The 17,594-nt window shown below is 43.5% G+C and overlaps 1 protein-coding gene across 4 annotated transcripts; it reads left to right on the forward strand.

The window, feature by feature from the left end:
- The first annotated feature begins 320 nt into the window (after positions 1-320).
- On the forward strand, positions 321-6,244 carry SOWAHD (sosondowah ankyrin repeat domain family member D). 4 transcript variants are annotated; one of them, XM_040323850.1, is made up of 3 exons: positions 321-531; positions 4,841-4,932; positions 5,119-6,244. In XM_040323850.1, exon 3 carries the CDS (start codon positions 5,264-5,266, stop codon positions 6,197-6,199), a length of 936 nt encoding a protein of 311 aa, XP_040179784.1. In that variant the 5' UTR covers positions 321-531; positions 4,841-4,932; positions 5,119-5,263; the 3' UTR covers positions 6,200-6,244. The 4 variants fall into 4 exon arrangements, with proteins under 4 accessions (XP_040179784.1, XP_040179785.1, XP_040179783.1 ...); XM_040323849.1 differs by lacking the exon at positions 321-531 and adding an exon at positions 562-661; XM_040323851.1 differs by lacking the exon at positions 4,841-4,932.
- The last annotated feature ends 11,350 nt before the right edge of the window (positions 6,245-17,594 follow it).

A 17,594-nucleotide genomic window follows, 5' to 3' on the forward strand; every position in this document is an offset into this window, starting at 1 on the left:
AAATATTTTGACAGGTGAATTATTTCACATTTATACAGTTGAACACATGCATTTGCATTCTATCCTGTTTACAAACTTTGTACATCTGTTGAGCAGCTAGGTATGCGTGTATTTTTAATGATCATTTGCTCTAATTCGATTTCATACTGCTTACATGTAATTGCTGCTTCTATTTTTATTACAATTACCAGTCCCTGGAGTCTCAGGGTATACAGTAAGTATTAGAAGTGTACACTGGTTATTACAAAGTGAAAGCTGTGTGACAAGCGGCAGTTTTGCAGCAGTCCATGTAGTTATTTACACGGGTGGCTCTTCCCTCTAAGGACTCATAAAGGAAGTAAGTCATTACACTAAGGTCCTTCACATGTGACCTCTCCGCTGTGGATACATGTTATTCTTTTCCCTTCCTCTATCTGTCCCTTTGTGGTCTCCTTTCTTCTGTATCATGGATCTAAGCCTGAGCATACAGCTGCTAACAAGTCAGACCTGTTTCAGGTGCAGAGGTCACAGCTGAAAAAACTACAAATATATGTAAGTAACTTTTGGCAAGCTTTACAGGAAGGCGGAAGAAATTTGTTTAGAAGGGAGGGACTGGGGACATTCTCCAGACCACAAGTTGGGATCACAGCTCTCCTGATCACCGTCCTCTTCTAACAGATCTGTATGTATATTGTATGCGTGTTGTGCTGATTGTTTACACCATGGTGAGATCAGTAAAATTCTACTAATTAATGTGGACTTTAGATCATTAGTAACCGTACTGTATGTATTATGTATTTATACCTACTGTAAATCATTAGGGACTAGGCTCATTGCATATAGACTGGTCACTGATTGATTTTGGTGAATGATCGGAAATCTGCCTATAGATACCTGTAGCAACAAGTCTTTTTTCCAATATATCCTCAATGAGGACAGAAATTGTTTATCTCACCTGCTGAGGTTTTCTTTTCCTGGTGTTTCCCTATGGTGGCATGCAAAAAAATTCCTCCTAACCATATGCTGCATTAGAAGCATTAGGAAAAGGTTTTCCATTCTATGGGTAGGGGGGATTGTACTTAATGGGTTCTGCTCTCTGCTGGGGTCTGGGGTCTGCTGGGGTCTGCTGGGGTCTGCTCTTCTCATAGATGGGTTCTCATGTTCCACAATCTTTGGCAGTACAACAAAGGGACCTGCTGCTGCGGGTAGCAGTGCTCCGTAGACCGCCTATAAACCTACAGTGAGTTCTAATGAGTGAATGATAAAAAAAGTTTCATCAACACGTCACCCAGGAGGCTCAATGTAGGAAGTATAGCGTCAAGTTAAAGTGGAACTCCAGCCAGATTATTTTTCTAGTTTTGGGTTAAAGGGGTTATAAAGGTAATTCCCCCCCCCCCCCCTAAATAGCTTCCTTTACCTTAGTACAGTCCTCCTTCACTTACCTCATCCTTTGATTTTGCTTTTAAATGTCCTTATTTCTTCTGAGAAATCCTCACTTCCTGTTCTTCTGTCTGTAACTACACACAGCAATGCGAGGCTTTCTCCCTGGTGTGGAGAAAGCCTCTTGAGGGGGGAGGGGACAAGCAGGAGTGTCAAGACACTCTCTACTTTGCAGATAGAGAAAGGAGCTGTGTGTTAGTGGACGTCCTGACACTCCTGCTCGCCCCCTCAAGAGGCTTTCTCCACACCAGGGAGAAAGCCTCGCATTACTGTGTGGAGTTACAGACAGAAGAACATAAGTGAGGATTTCTCAGAAGAAATAAGGACATTTAAAAGCAAAATGGAAGAATGAGGTAAGTGAAGGAGGACTGCACTAAGGTAACGGAAGCTATTTAGGGAATTTTTTTTTTTTTTACCTTTACAACCCCTTTAAAGTGACTGTGAGATTGCAAATAAAAGCTGTACAGACAAGTGGATACCTTATCTCTCCCAGTGCTAATGTAGCTGCAATGCAAATAAATCATGAAGTCAGTACTTCTGGGAGTGTTCCTGTTCCCCTGCTGTGCCCTGTGGATCCTTATGCTGACCCATACGTCACGTCAGGACACAGCAGTGATGTAGGCACTTGCTGGGAAGAATAATTCAGTCCTTTTTCAAACTAGCAGTGACATGCATGGGTTTATAGGACATTCCTGAATGCATAGCAATGATATTTAACAGTACAATTCACACTTTGCATTTTAGATTCATTCAGTTTAGCTGCATTTACAAAAAATTTAATTTTGCATGTCTAGGGGCACACTAGATTCTCTGCACCCATCTAAATGCATCTAAACGCGCGTACATTTAAGCCACGTGCACATGGACAGTTATTAGCTCCAAAGTCCCCAAGCATAAAATCCTTGGTGCTTTCCCGCACTCAGGTACTGTGCGGGAAAGCTGCCAATACAATTGAATGGCTGTACGTGTCTGTACTTATCTAAATTCAGATCTCTTTTGCATCAGCATTTACCTGTGCATGTGCGTAAAATGTATTTGCTCAAACGCAGGAGAACTCAATCTGGTTCTAATAATAAAACAAAGTTTGTTTATGCCGTATAGATGATTTCTTCTATTTAAAAAAAATATATATCAAAACATAGGTTAGTGTGAATATAGCGTCGGGGCCCATTCACATCTGTGTGCTGTGTCAACTAATGTTAAAACGCACTCATTCACATGCGTTGCCACATCGCATGAACTATATATTGTGGTGCCATTCATTGTGAATAGCACGCCAACACATTGCGCAGTAAACCCAGTGCACTGCACCACATTATTTTTACTGTGCATTGCAGTGCGCTGCATTGTTAAAAATCAGTCATGCTATGCTATTTTTGTATCCTTTGTGGTGCATTGGCAGACCATGCATAATGCATAAAGGAGATCTATAGTCACTATATTGACTTTCATTTAGAACATCAGCAATGTAATAACAATACAAACAATTGTTAATTTTGACAATCCAATATAAGCTTACTTGAAAATCGAATTTTCTGTTGCTGCCTCTTTCCAAAAATTCCTGAATTCCCTGCATGCTTTTCAGCTTCTCCTCTACTGTTTACTTTTGATGAGTACATATCCCATGGTACCTTGCTGCTTGCAAGCACTGATTCATGTACTGACTCTGCCTCCTGAACTCCACCTCTCAGCACCTCGATAGTTTAGAAGGCAGGCTCTGTGAAATGTGTGACACAGCAGTGCCTACCCACAGGATTTTGTAAATACATGTCACAGAATTCAATGAAGTAAGTGTGTGGTGACTGTCACAAAGTAAGTTTACAAACTTGGGCGTAAAATGAAGGATGGATGGCCGCACTCCAAACCAAACAGGTTGTCTTTATTTAAACGAACAGCAAAACATACCAGATCACAGCAACAGAAACAGGAGGATAACCGACGTTTCGCACTGACTTAGTGCTTATTCATGGCCAAACTTACAAACTTCAAGATTGTTCAGATTAATAGGAGTAGACTAGAAATAACTGAAATTTTATGACTAGAAATAACTGAAATTTTATGTGAAAATGAATATAAGTTTACATTTTGACCTCGAATATGCTTTAACATTGTTTAGTAAAGTGGGAGTGATATGCAGCTCCTACTATTGTAATGTAAATACAAAGGGGCATGGGATTGAAGTAGAATGAAAGTGATTGTTAACAATTACCTTCTAAGGGCCGGTTCACACAGGGGCGACTCGTCAGGTGACTTAGCCGCCTGACAAGTCGCGCTCCGCTCTGTACTATGGAACCGTTCTAATAGGAGCGACTCAAGTCGCTCTGACTTAGAAAAAGGTTCCTGTACTGCTTTGGGGTGACTTCAGGGCGACTTACATTGACTTCAATACAGAAGTCAATGAGCGGTATAGGAGCGGTCCAAAGATGCAGCTAGCAGGACTTTTGGAGCGGTCCTGCTAGCGCACCGCTTCAGTGTGAAAGCATTCGGGCTTTCACATTGAAGCCTGCAGGGCACGAAAAACGTGTCAGTGTGAAAAGGGCCTTAGAGCTGGGGAAGGAGAAGCAGCAGCACACTGTGGGGGGTGGGGGAAGCACTGTTTGCTGCCTCCACCTCCAGAAAAAAAATTCCCACCAGCCTCCTGTCAGAAGAAACAGTGGGGTAGATTCAGATAGATTAGCGGATCTTTAGATCCGCGTAATCTATCTGATTTACGATCCGCCGGCGCAAGTTTGAGAGGCTAGTGCTGTATTCAGAAAGCACTTACCTCAAAACTTGCGGCGGCGGATCGTAAATCTCCCGGCGGAATTCAAATTCCGCGGCTAGGGGGAGTGTAGTATTTAAATCAGGCTTGTCCCCGCGCCGATTTAACTGCGCATGCGCCGCTGACTAAATTTCCCAGCGTGCATTGCTCCAAATGACGTCGCTAGGACGTCATTGGTTTCGACGGGAACGTAAATGACGTCCATCCGTATTCGCGACCGACTTACGCAAACGACGTAAAAAATTCAAAACTTGGCGCGGGAACGACGGCCATACTTAACATAGGATATGCCACATATAGCAGGGGTAACTATCCGCCGGAAAAAGCCAAACGCAAACGACGTAAAAAAAAAGCGACGGGCAGGGCGTTCGTTTCTGAATCTGCGGATCTCCTCATTTGCATATTCGTCGCGTATACAAATGGAAGCGCCACCTAGCGCCCGGCGGGAGATTGCAGCCTAAGATCCGACGGTGTAAGTCACTTACACCTGTCGGATCTAAGGGAGATCTATGCGGAACCTGATTCTATGAATCAGCCGCATAGATCCGACCGTCGGATCTCAGAGATACGACGGCGTATCAGGAGATACGCCGCCGTATCTCTATCTGAATCTACCCCAATGTTTTCAATAACTTTGTTTTGGCTTTACATACATTTTAGGTTGGATGGTTTACTGCCCTTTCCTCTTCTACATTGAATCATGTTGTGCAAGAACCTACAGGAGGCAAAACAGAACATAAATACAGACTAAGGTACTATTTAAAATAGTTTTAGTTGAATGTTTTAAATGAATGCAAGGCTGGGCATCATGGGGGGGATTTTTTTATCTCCCCACACTTATGCTTTAACACAGAAACGTTGTGGATGTTAATTAACTGATCTTTGTCACTTAAAGAGTTAAATGAAGTTCCTTCTGCCTTTGTTTTATGTACCCACAGTTTGAGGAAGCAGCCTGTAACATGTTAAAGAAGAAGTAGCTGGCAGTCATGACTTTGCCTTGTGATTCAGAAGCGGGTGTCGGCTCAAGATCAAGTAGTGCCCGAGCTTAAATGACGGCTACAGAACCAAGTTTGGGTCGATTTGATGATTATGGACACAATGGAGACAAATATTAAAAGTTGGCAGGACATTGGTAAACTAGCAGGACAGATTATTCAGCCACAAAACAGCAGCACTAAACCGTTAAATGAATGTGCACAGGAAGAGTCCGTGACTCCTAAAGTGCGGGACGCAAGAAGCATGAAGAGGGTGGAAAGCCTATGCAGGACTCCATCACCTGCTACAATAAGTAGGAGAAAAAGAGGCATCAGAGGGAGTCTGTGGAGCACAACTGGATCCCTGCCTTTTGGGGGAGCTTGGATCTCGGCAGCTGGTTTTGATGTTGTCGATGGCCAGGAGCAGCAGCAACTGGACTACGGGGAAAATGGCATAGTTCTTGACCCGGTTGAGCATGCTTGGATGCTCATGGTAGCAGAAGGCAACTTTGATGAGCTGCAGGAGTCTTTACAGGAGGATCCTAGTTTGCTTTATAAGAGAGATTTTGTGACTGGCTATTCTGTTATTCACTGGATAGCCAAACATGGCCACGACGAGGACCTAATACGACTTATGGATTTTGCCCGTGCCAGTGGCTACCTCGTAGATGTCAATACCCGTGCCAGCGGGGGTTTAACTCCACTCCATATTGCAACTCTTCAGGGACATGCCATGATCATCAAAGTTCTGGTGGGTGCGTACAATGCAGATGTCCATATTCGGGATCATAATGGGCGGAAGGCTTGGCAGTATTTAAAACCTAGTTCTGATACCAAGCTTCTGACACTGTTAGGGGCTCCTGAAGAAGAGGAAAATGGTGCAGTGGCTGCAAGGAATAACAATAATAACAGTCATGTAACCACAATCCGGCATATTGCACCACTGGATCGTGATGAAATTGATTCTACTGCTAAAATGACAATGGCCGTAGCACCTCTCAGGAACTTTTTAAAAAATGCTTATAGTTTTCTAAAGAAGTGGTAACTATTGGCACATGAAAGCAAAAAAAGCATGAGCGATCTAGAAAAACATATTTGCACTAGATATTGTTGCAGCCCAACATTTAATTTTTATTTTTTAGCTTTTGATAGAACAAACTTACTGGGGGGATTTAGCTGTGATGTGTTCACTAGTACAGGATGTGAGCAGACTCTCTTCAACAATGATAAACACAGCATAAAAGCACCTTTTCATTGAAAAACAGGATAGAGTTAATCCCTATCAAGTTTTATTTATTGCAGGCTCTTACCCAGTTGAAATGGGTTTTCTTGCTTCCTAGTAAGATGACATGAAGCCCCGTACACACGTTTTCCTCGTCGAGTTCCTTGTTAGGCTGTCGAGGAACTCGACAAGGCAAGTTTCTCCATTCCCGTCGAGGACTTGCTCTTTTTTTTTGCTCGTCGAGTTTCTCGACAGTTTCCTCGACGAAAATGTACACACGACCGGTTTCCTCGGCAAAAAAAATATCTCCCAGCAAGTTTCTTGCTGGTTTTTGCCGAGAAACTCGGTCGTGTGTACGAGGCCTGAGAAGTGCAGGGAAAACTTCTTAATAGGGACCAAGAAATTGCACCAAAAAGGTCTATATTCAATGGCTCTACCCACCCTATCCATCAATACACCAATGTCAATTATTAAAATGACCCATTACTTATAAACATAAAATCATTGACTTCATTTTATAAATTAAAATCAATAAAACAGTATAAAACCAATAAACAACATTGGCGTTATGATGAATATAGCGGGCAGGGCCACTGAATGTATTTTTTTTTTGGTGCTAATGACCAAGTGTGCTCTCCAGGTACTTGTATATTGAGCACCTAGTAATATATTTTATGTTCTTAATAGTTAGACAAGTAAAACTTCCTAATGGTTCGAACCATTTTTCCTCTATTCATAGGAAGTAGACTTAAAGCAGAGTTCCACCCAAAAGTGGAAATTCCGCTTTTCGGAACCCTCCCCCCTCTGTTGTCACATATGTCACCTTTCAGGGGGGAGGGGGTGCAGATACTTGTCTAAGACATGTATTTGAACCCACTTCCGGGCATAGACTCCCGTGGGAGTCATGCCACTCCCCCCCTCCCCCCGATGCCTTCTGGGAAACACACTGGTCCCAGGAGACAGCGGGGACCACTGGGAAAGCGCTGCGCCACTCACGCATGCGCAGTAGCGAACCCGACAGTGAAGCCGCAAGGCTTCACTTCCTGATTCCCTCACCGAGGATGGCGGCGGGGGCAGCAGAGAGACGAGCGATTGCTTGTCTTCTGCTGCCGACATCGCGGGCGCGCTGGACAGGTAAGTGTCCATTTATTAAAAGTCAGCAGTTGCAGTATTTGTAGCTGCTGGCTTTTAATATTTTTTTTTTCGCGGGACCTCTGCTTTAAATTAATACAAGAAAATTAAAAAAGTGATGAGAATTATTTTAGCGTTAGTATGGAATTTCAAGAAAAGAGGTTGACAAATGGAACATTAAAGCCATAGATGAGTTGAAAATCAAGCGAAAATTCTTGTCGATTGTCAGTCTGCATTATTAGTGTGGTAGCAGCGACACACAATTTTCATACCACACCCGAAAGTACCTGATCCAACGTGATAAATTTTGGGGAAAAACAAAACAAATGATTGTACAATTGTATGCACCATTTTAATTTTTCAATTGACAGAATGTTCGGTTTTCGACTCGTCTATAGCCGACCTTATAAGATTTTGTTTACAAAGGTGGCAATATAAAAAAAATATATATTTTTTAAAGGAAAAGCACAATGTAGCATTAAAAATTGTATTAAAAAAATCCGATACAGAAAATGAGACGAAAAGGGAACAACAACATTTCCAAAATGTTATTTCTTATCTTATTTCTCCATGTACCTGTACCTACAGACATGAGGACAGATTTTCTTGCAACACTGAAGGCACGCTGATTTAGCAGCAGTGAGGTTCCTAGAATGGTTTTCATTTTATTTACTACCTGGAAAAAAAAGAGAATTTCCTTTAAGAATATTAGATCTCTGGGACCCTCCTATACCTTATCATAGGCTCTTGGACAGAAACAAGAGTCTCTTATGTGAATCCTATCAAGTGGAGAGGAACTACTAAGTTACAAAAGTTTAGAAGTTGCTCCACGCTTGAGTTTATTGGAAACTTGTTATGGCAATCTAACTATGTGGCTTTCAGCAAAACTTTTATTGACATCTATTAGAATTTTAACCTTTGGTTCCACCTCAACTTTTGTGAACAATGGAAAAACTTGTAGAGCAAGAAACATAAATCTATCCTTGTGTTCTTTTGGGAGTCCAGAAAGCACACAAATAATACACAATGTAAAAAGACATTAATATGAATGTATATGCAAGGTACATAGATAATTTTATCGAATTGAATTAATTAAATATGTTAAAGCTGCTTAAACGTTAATATAGATAAAAAGATATTCAATGCCATATACTTTTGATTTTAGTAGGACGAGAAAAAAAATTTCGAGGATGATTTAGAGTATATTGGATATGGTTAGGCCACCAAAGTTGAGGATTAAAGATACATTAATGGCTTAGCTAGCAGTTTTGTAGTGCAATAATGTCTACTGGCTTCTAAATGCAAGTCTATCACTAGATAGATAAAAGGAAGCTTTAAAAAAAAAAAAGTCCAGTCTGTAAAGAAAAGGACTTGCCTGTCCTGCTGCCCTTTGCTCATTGTCGTTCCATCCACTTGCATCTACATCACTACTTCTTCAAAAGGCAAAGCTCTACAACAGAGCCAAGATTGGTGGTACTGGCAGTGGAATTGGTAGAATTTCTCAGTTACAGTGTGGGCTTTTTTTAAATGTTATATCTAGTGAAAGAGTTGCCCTAAAGCAAAGCCATACTTTGCCCGTGTAGGTTTGCTTTAATGTCTCTGCCCCCAACAGCTCATACTCACATTTATTTGATATATATATTGGCTTTGTTCTGAAACAGCAGAAAAATACAGGTAAGGAGGAGAATGTCACTCATGTCCCTTCCTTTACTGAGACACCCCCAGTATTTAGTATTTGGCCTAGCACTTGGGAGTTAGGAGACTTGGAGCTTACACCGGGCTTCCTTTACTCAATACTGCTGTCTGAATAGAGTGGTGGGGTTGAGAAGTACAGTATGTGCTACTGGGTACAGAGTGTAAAGTACACCTTATATTTTGCCCTATTTGGGTATCACATGTTTGTATTTAGGACATATGCACAGATATGTAGCATGTTACTTGTTCCCGCTGCCCAAATCAGTTGATAGGCATTTGTGCTGTATGGGTAGCTTAATTCTCACAGCTTTATTTTAACTTTTTTTATGTTAAAAAGTAAATAAAAGGCAACACAGACTCAGATGACACAGTCAACCTCAGACTAAGGTACTCACGTGATTTCTGTGAACATAATAGTCTACTCTCAGGTCCTAACCATAAAGTAAACCTATTAGAACTAAATATTCTTTATCTGCCCCCCACCACCACAATCAGCTAGACACTCTCTGGTGCCTATACTTACCCCTGACTTACAGATCCTTGGCACCATTCTAAATCACTGGCAATAACATTAAATGGGATAGCCTGACACCCCCATGTAATAGCACTGAGGTCTGTCAACTGGCCGCCCCACCCCAAACGCTGCCTTTCAGCAGAATTTTAAGAAACCACATGGGGAGATCAGTACAGGTAATTATAACCAGTGGGTGCCAAAGACAAGGTGGTTGGTTGAAATCTTTGTGTGTTAAATGGCTTGCTTTAAATGACTATGGTCATGAAAAATAAAGTATTCTGAGAACTGTATTTAATATATATTATACAATTAACTTTTTTTTTTTCTCTCTACATTTACATACAAAGCTCTTCCAGTCGGGTATTGGTAAAAATCATAACACTCTCAGGGCGGCTTGAGTAGTTGAAGCAACAGTTTCTTTTTTAAACTAGGAGAATAAAAAGTAATTCTTTAAAGAGGGATGAATACTGCAGCATTATAAAAATGTTGTATTTACTGTATGTTTGCACTTTTAACTGTGCTATAGTGTGGGATATTTTACCTTGCACCAAAAATCGTGGTAAAACATCACAGAATATCCCATAAATACACTTTAAAGGCCAGTTCACACCAGACACAGTTCCGTAAAGTTTTGTGTGCATTTTTTTCTGCACTAAAAATGCATGCACAGTGTTTTCCATGTATTCGAATGGCTCTAGTTCACACCATGCAGTCAGTTTCTGGTGCGGAAACTGACCAGAAACTGACTGCATGGTGTGAACTAGAGCCAACTAGAGCCATTCGAATACATGGAAAACACTGTGCATGCATTTTGTGCAGAAAAAAAGCGCACAGAACTGAACGGAACAGCGTCTGGTGTGAACTGGCCCTAAAGGTCTGCATTTTGTACATCCAACCTACCTACTATGTAACTCCATGTATTAATTCACATGTATGTTTACTGTATAATACCTAAGACATGCTTTATGAAGCAGAATTTTTATTTTGTTTTAAATCAAAAGTTTACATGAGATTTTATTTTTTTCATAAATGAAAAAAAAAAAGCAAACAAACCTAATACAGTGTTTTTTCTTTATCTTCAACTGTGTTTACAGATGACAGGATGATATCTACCAAAAGTGATATCCAAGGGCTCTTTCAGTTTTTTTTACATCAATGCCCATTCAGTTTGTGTCTGTTGGACACAAGCAGACCTGTGATGGCAACACGGGCAGACGGATTTAAACCAATTTAAGTCTCCATTTGTTTACACCAGGCTACCTCTATCCTGTCACAGTTAGATCCAGATCTGTATTTTTTTTCTCTGTAACCTGGACAGTCTCATAGGTAGTCGGTGTAAACAGATACAAGTCCATTTACATCAGCCTGCCCATAGAGCTGCATGGAGCTTCATCAGGTCTGAAGCCTCGTACACACGACTGGTTTTCCCGTCTGGAAAACTGCCATGAGAGCTTTTGGCCGGGAAAAACGGCCGTGTGTATGCTTCATGGCAGTTTTCCCGACAGGAAAACAGCCGGGGGGGGGGGGGGGGGAAGAGAACCAGCTCTCTTTTTTCCCCGTCGGTTTTTAACCCAGCAGTTTCCTATGGGAAACACTACGATGAAGCATACACATGGCTGGGATTCCTGACCAAAGCTCTCATGGCAGTTTTCCTGTGAGGAAACCCGATCGTGTGTAGGGGAAAAAGTTACCGAGCAGGTTTTCGGTTTTTCCCTGGTGGTAAAAAGTCCGCGGGAAAACCTGTACGTGTGTACAAGGCTTTACAGGTGGACCTGATTGAAAAGTCCATGTGAAGGTGCCCTAAAATCAGTCTCTGATCCGTAATCTGCAATTAATGGCCTTGATCGATGTTTCCCAAACCAATCCTCAATGATCTCTAGCAATACTTTTCAGACAAGAGTCCAATGTTGTTCTCAAATTGCTATGTGAAATATCTTTCATCGACAAGCATTTGTCAGAAAAACTGATCTCATTTTTATTAGATTTCTTTTATAAAACAAAATTAATATAGGCATAACACAGAACATTGTATAATGTCAACAGCTGACCAAATTTCCAACAAAATAAAGATCTGGAAATGTTTACGTCTTATATCAACAAGTTGGCAGCAAATAACAGTTGCAACATATTCTGCAAACCATATAAAGAAAAACGGTCTAGAATTTTGAGCAATATCCATCAAACCCAATCTCAAAGGGGCTGTCTGAACTAGAACAAGGCCCATCGATAAAGTTCAGTACCCAGAATGATGCCTTTGTATAGAAACCAAAGAACTAAAGAGTAAGACAAGAGAAGGGAGAGAGGGAAAAGGGGTAAGGGAAAGACCTGAGCTCATCACTCCTGTCCTTCCTTGTCTGTGTCCCCGCTGCAGAAACTGTTCATTTCCTCCCTTTTCTTATCTGTGCAACCCATGTGACTAAAGAGTCACACATGTGGATGTATACACAGTGGTAAGTGACACTCCTCTTTCTCCCTACTCTTACATGTTCTCCCATTGCTAAACACGATAGGGGTGGGATACAAGATGTTGATTGATGGACTCTTCACCTCCCTTTTAGTCCCAGTACATACACATCATAGACACATGCTGGAGGGGCACGATGAAGACGGTTATTGGCAGAACCTTCCAGATAGCTTACAATATGAACAAAGTGAAATCTATTGTCAGTCAACTTAAACTCTACCTACACCACGTTATTGCACAAAACATAATAAACATTTGCTTTGAAATATAGATTTGTATGAAGCTTTAAAACACTTTGTTGCTATTACCTATTTATTTTAATTCTCCATCCTGAAAGCTTTTTTTTATGTCATGTGACTGGCACAACAGCAATCAGCACTGTGCAGACACAGATTCATACATCAGCATAGTAATAGAAACCCCGCCCTCAGAACTTTCCCTGAGGACAAAAAAGACCTGGGAAACATCATGTGATTGCTGAACAGCAATGATTAAATAATGCTCTCAGTTTTTTTATATATATATTAAATTAAGGCTGCATTCACACCTTGGCGTACCTAATCGCGGCGTTTGGTCCCGCGAATTGCGGCGACAAATTGCGGCGTTTTGTAGCGCGATTTGCGGCGACAAAACGCCGCGATTGTGAATGCAGCCTTACCCAGGTCCACATCTCCTATGCCGAACGCCGAAGCCGCCTGAAAAAAAGGGTCCGGGACTTGTTTTGAGCTTCAGGCGTGCAGCGTTTCGGCGTTCGGTGTGGAGATGTGAACCATCTCCATAGAGGGCAATGTAAAATCATCCCTCCAGCGTATTAGGGGCTGCTGCGGCGTCGCGCTTCAGGCGTATATACGCCTAGGTGTGAACAGAGCCTTAATACCGTGGCATGATCTTTATAAATAAATAGAAGCAATGATGGAAATTAAACATTGTGTTGTTAGTATCACTATATGATGATCAAATGATTGCACCAGAGCACCATTTCCTACAGCTGGAAGATTATATCTTTATCTTCAAGGACCATCTCATGTGCATTGTATACACAATTGGTATTGGAAGATAAGATTGTCTGTGTTTACAGAAAGAGGCTTCACATGTCTGGCAAGCACTGCCCTTGCAGGTCATGTTTTCAAGATCTCTACACAGAATCACAGACAGGACCAGACTGACTGTCTTCCATGCCCCAGAAAGGGAGGGAGTAGTTATGGCTGTATACATACAGTCCTGGGTGTCTTTAGGTACAGCACTGATCTGAGGTGACAATGACTCTCATTAGAATGTTACTAACGAACATAGCAAGGTTCCCAGTAGACATGAGCTGTTAGCTGTTTGTAAGGAGAGGACAAATACTGGCCAGTCTCTTCCAAGACTCAGGGATCAATGACATTTTCCATGATGTAACTAACTTTTGGCAAACGTCTGATTTAACAGGAAAGTCCCAGCAAACTCATAAGCTATATAAAAACATGAAGTTCCAATGCATCTGATACCCTGGAAAGATGACAGGTACACTTTACCAAACAGTAAAAGCACATCAGTGTTTGGTCTAACATGCATCCTCTTTCTGGGCACCGCTGTGACGAGCATTTACAAAGCAGTCCTAATATAAACTCATGGAAAGGGTGTAGTAGTCTGCAGAAGAGTCTGTTTATCATGTAAAGCAGTACTTCCTCTGTGATACTGGGGTGTTGGCACATCCTGACCAGGAAATGTTCAAGACTTCATTGTTTATTTAAATTTCACTAAATGTGCTACTGCAAATGTCATGCTTAAATCGGAGGTTCACCCTAAAACAATTATATAACATTACATCCAGCCAGGGGAGGGCTGGCAGCCTTAGGCCTGGGGGGTAAGTCCAGTCAAGTGGCCCATAGAGCGTGGAAAAGTGATGGATCGAGGAAAACAGTCTAAGATTTTTCATGATCACAAGAGTCCGCACAGAGGCCCCCCTTACATCAGAGTCCGCACAGAGGCCCCCCCCTTACATCAGAGTCCGCACAGAGCCTCCCCTTACATCAGAGTCCGCACAGAGGCCCCCCTTACATCAGAGTCCGCACAGAGGCCCCCCTTACATCAGAGTCCGCACAGAGGCCCCCCTTACATCAGAGTCCGCACAGAGCCTCCCCTTACATCAGAGTCCGCACAGAGGCCCCCCTTACATCAGAGTCCGCACAGAGGCCCCCCTTACATCAGAGTCCGCACAGAGGCCCCCCTTACATCAGAGTCCGCACAGAGGCCCCCCTTACATCAGAATCCGCACAGAGCCTCCCCCTTACATCAGAGTCTGCACAGAGCCTCCCCCTTACATCAGAGTCCGCACAGAGCCTCCCCCTTACATCAGAATCCGCACAGAGCCTCCCCCTTACATCAGAATCCGCACAGAGCCTCCCCCTTACATCAGAGTCCGCACAGAGCCTCCCCCTTACATCAGAATCCGCACAGAGCCCTTCAGATCTGATGTAAGGGGTCTTCTGAGAAACTTGATTTAAGGGTGCATGCTGTGGATTATTGTGTAAAGAGGGTCTCTGCTCACCAAAGCCTGCCCCTCCTCCCCTTTAACAAAGTCCACAGAGCACCCCTTTTTATACACTGGGAGGCAGGAGAGACTATAGAGCTTACCAGGATGGAGGCTGAGGCGCAGGCAGGCTGTCTGATGCTTTTTTGAGTTCAAACTTCCTGTCCAGTGCGCACACATGCCCGAGGAGTGTGGGCAGGGCAGACTCAGAAGGAGGAGGAGCATATGAGCTCTATCTCTCCTCGTGTTTGTGCAGAGAGAGAGAAGGGGATGTCAGCGCTGGTGTGCGCTGAGGCTGAGCTATGTGTGACGGGACATAGCTCAGCTCTGCAGCCATCTACCTCAGAGCTGACACAGGCACCGCTGCACAGCGGGAGATGAGCAGCGGCCGTGACCTGTGTTAACAGAGCTCCAGCAGGCATATTCCTGCTCTGCAAAAACAGCATTTGGTAGTGGCGGCCGTTGGCTGTGCATAGTGTCACCAGCCTGGGGGGAGATTTCCACCCTGCCAGCCCTCCCCTGTACATGTCCATACTTTGGACATGTACAGTATATGCTGGTATTTTTTATTTTTTTCGCCGTACATACCATTTTATTGTTATTTTCCCCCCTGGCTTCTGATTCACGTGGGACTGGGCGTTCCTATTCAGAGGTTAGATGATTGTGTCTGGTGAAAAACTTCCCCTGGCGCATAAGGCGCGTCACCAGTTTTCCGCAACTAGCCGACCTGCGAGTCGGCTCTATACGGCGCCTGCACCCGCCGTGTAGAGCTGACTGCGTAGAGGCCATATAGAGCCTGCGCTCTACTGTTGGTACTTGAGCTGTTAGGCCCCTTTCAGACTGGGGCCGGAGCCGCGGTATAGCGGCGCTAAAAATAGCGGCGATATACCGCGGGATTCGGCCGTTAGCGGTAATAACCCCCGCTAGCGGCCGATAAAGGGTTAATACCGCCTGCAATGCACCTCTGCAGAGGTGCATTGCGGGCGGTATTGACGCGGTTCCCATTGTTTTAAATGGGAAGGAGCGGTATACACGCCGCTCCTCTCACCGCTCTAAAGAAGCTGCTGAAAGGAGATTTTTTTTTGGTCTCCCGCCCGCGCATCGCCTCAGTGTGAAAGCAGTGCAGGATTTTTTCAGGCGGTATAGCAGCGCTATTTTTAGCGCTATACTGCCTGAAAAACTCCTCAGTGTGAAAGGGGTCTTAGTGACGGCTCGCAGATGTCAATGCAACGTGCCCATGAACAACCCAGCAATACATATGCAGCAGTCTGCGTATGAGGCCCCACCCACTGCATATGAACACTGCTGCTGCAAAAGGGTTAAAACACACAAAGACCATTTATATTAGTGGAACCTACAATTTCCTTTTTTGCAGACCTGTGATGGACGAGCCCATCTTAAAAGGGCAAGTCCAGCCTGAGCTTGTTTTGCTAGGCTTCTCCTATGGGTCACAGAAGTGACATTCTTTTTGCAATCCTGTGACCTGATCTCAGCAGAGAGCTGACTTCAGACCACTGGAATCAGTCCAGGCACCGCTTCACTAAATCTGGATCCGCCAGGTGCCCCACCCCTTCACAGCTCAGAACTCCAGTGAGCGGGGGGGGGGGGGGGGCAGCAGAGAGGAGAGATGCTGACTGACCGGCATCTGTAAGCTGAGAAAACCAAGCCATCAGCGCTGTTCGATGGCTCGGTTCTCAGTGTAGAGGCGCCGGGGGACTGATGCTGCATGCATCTAAAACAAGCATACTTCTCTTTTAAGTTGTTGCCTCCTGAATCTGTTTTTGTATTTCTTCCTACTTGTTTGAGGTGAAACTTTGTCCCTTTCATACTATACAATTCCCTTGTGCTTGAACCATTGTGGCTGATTGGAGAAAGTTTATACAGAAGAGGAACGAACCTGTTTATTTTTTTGCTACATTGGTTTAAAAAACACAATTCTATGAATTTGAGCTATTAAGGCTCCTTTCACACTAGGCGGACTCTGTCGCTACGGAGTCGCCAGCTCAGCAGATCTCCGCTGAGCCGACGGATGACAAGCTCCTCTCTGCTCACTGAGCGGGGAGGAGCTTGTCAGGCACCGCTGTCTCCTATGGAGCAATCTGATGAAAACGGACAGCATGTCCATTTTCATCAGATCTTACCCGATCCAATATGGACTGATGTGAAAGGGGCCTTTAACCTCAAAAGGGGTCATGTGCAAAATTATGCAGCTCAGCATAATGGTGGGAACAAGACCTAAAGCCAATAAAAGGGATTGTAAAAGGTACAATTTTTCCCCCCTAAATGGCTTCCTTTACCTAGTGCAGTCCTCCTTCACTTACCTCAACCTTCCATTTTGCTTTTAAATGTCCTTATTTCTTCTAATTCATCACTTCCTGTTCTAACTACACACAGTAAAGCAAGGCTTTCTCCCTGGTGTGGAGTGTCGTGCTCACCCCCCCCCCTCGGCCTACAGGAGAGTCCTGACTAGGCAGGGGGCGAGCACGACACTCCACACCAGGGAGAAAGCCTTGCATTACTGTGTGTAGTTAGAACAGGAAGTGAGGAATTAGAAGAAATAAGGACATTTAAAAGCAAAATCGAAGGTTGAGGTAAGTGAAGGACTGCACTAAGGTAAAGGAAGCCATTTAGGGAAAATAAAAACTTGTACCTTTAACAACACCTTTAAAGCCTAAGGCCCCTTTCACACTGGGGCGGTTTGCAGGCGCTATTGCGCTAAAAATAGTGCCTGCAAACCAACCCTAAACAGCGGCTGCTGTTTCTCCAGTGAAAGCCTGAGGGCTTTCACACTGGAGCGGTGCATTGGCAGGACCCCTCCAAAAGTCCTGCTAGCCACATCTTTGGAGCAATGTGTTTACGGCTCCTTCCCATTAAAAGCAATGGGAAACCGCGGCTATACCGC

Source organism: Rana temporaria, chromosome 9, assembly GCF_905171775.1.
Source record: "Rana temporaria chromosome 9, aRanTem1.1, whole genome shotgun sequence".
Classification (NCBI taxonomy): Eukaryota; Metazoa; Chordata; class Amphibia; order Anura; family Ranidae; genus Rana; species Rana temporaria.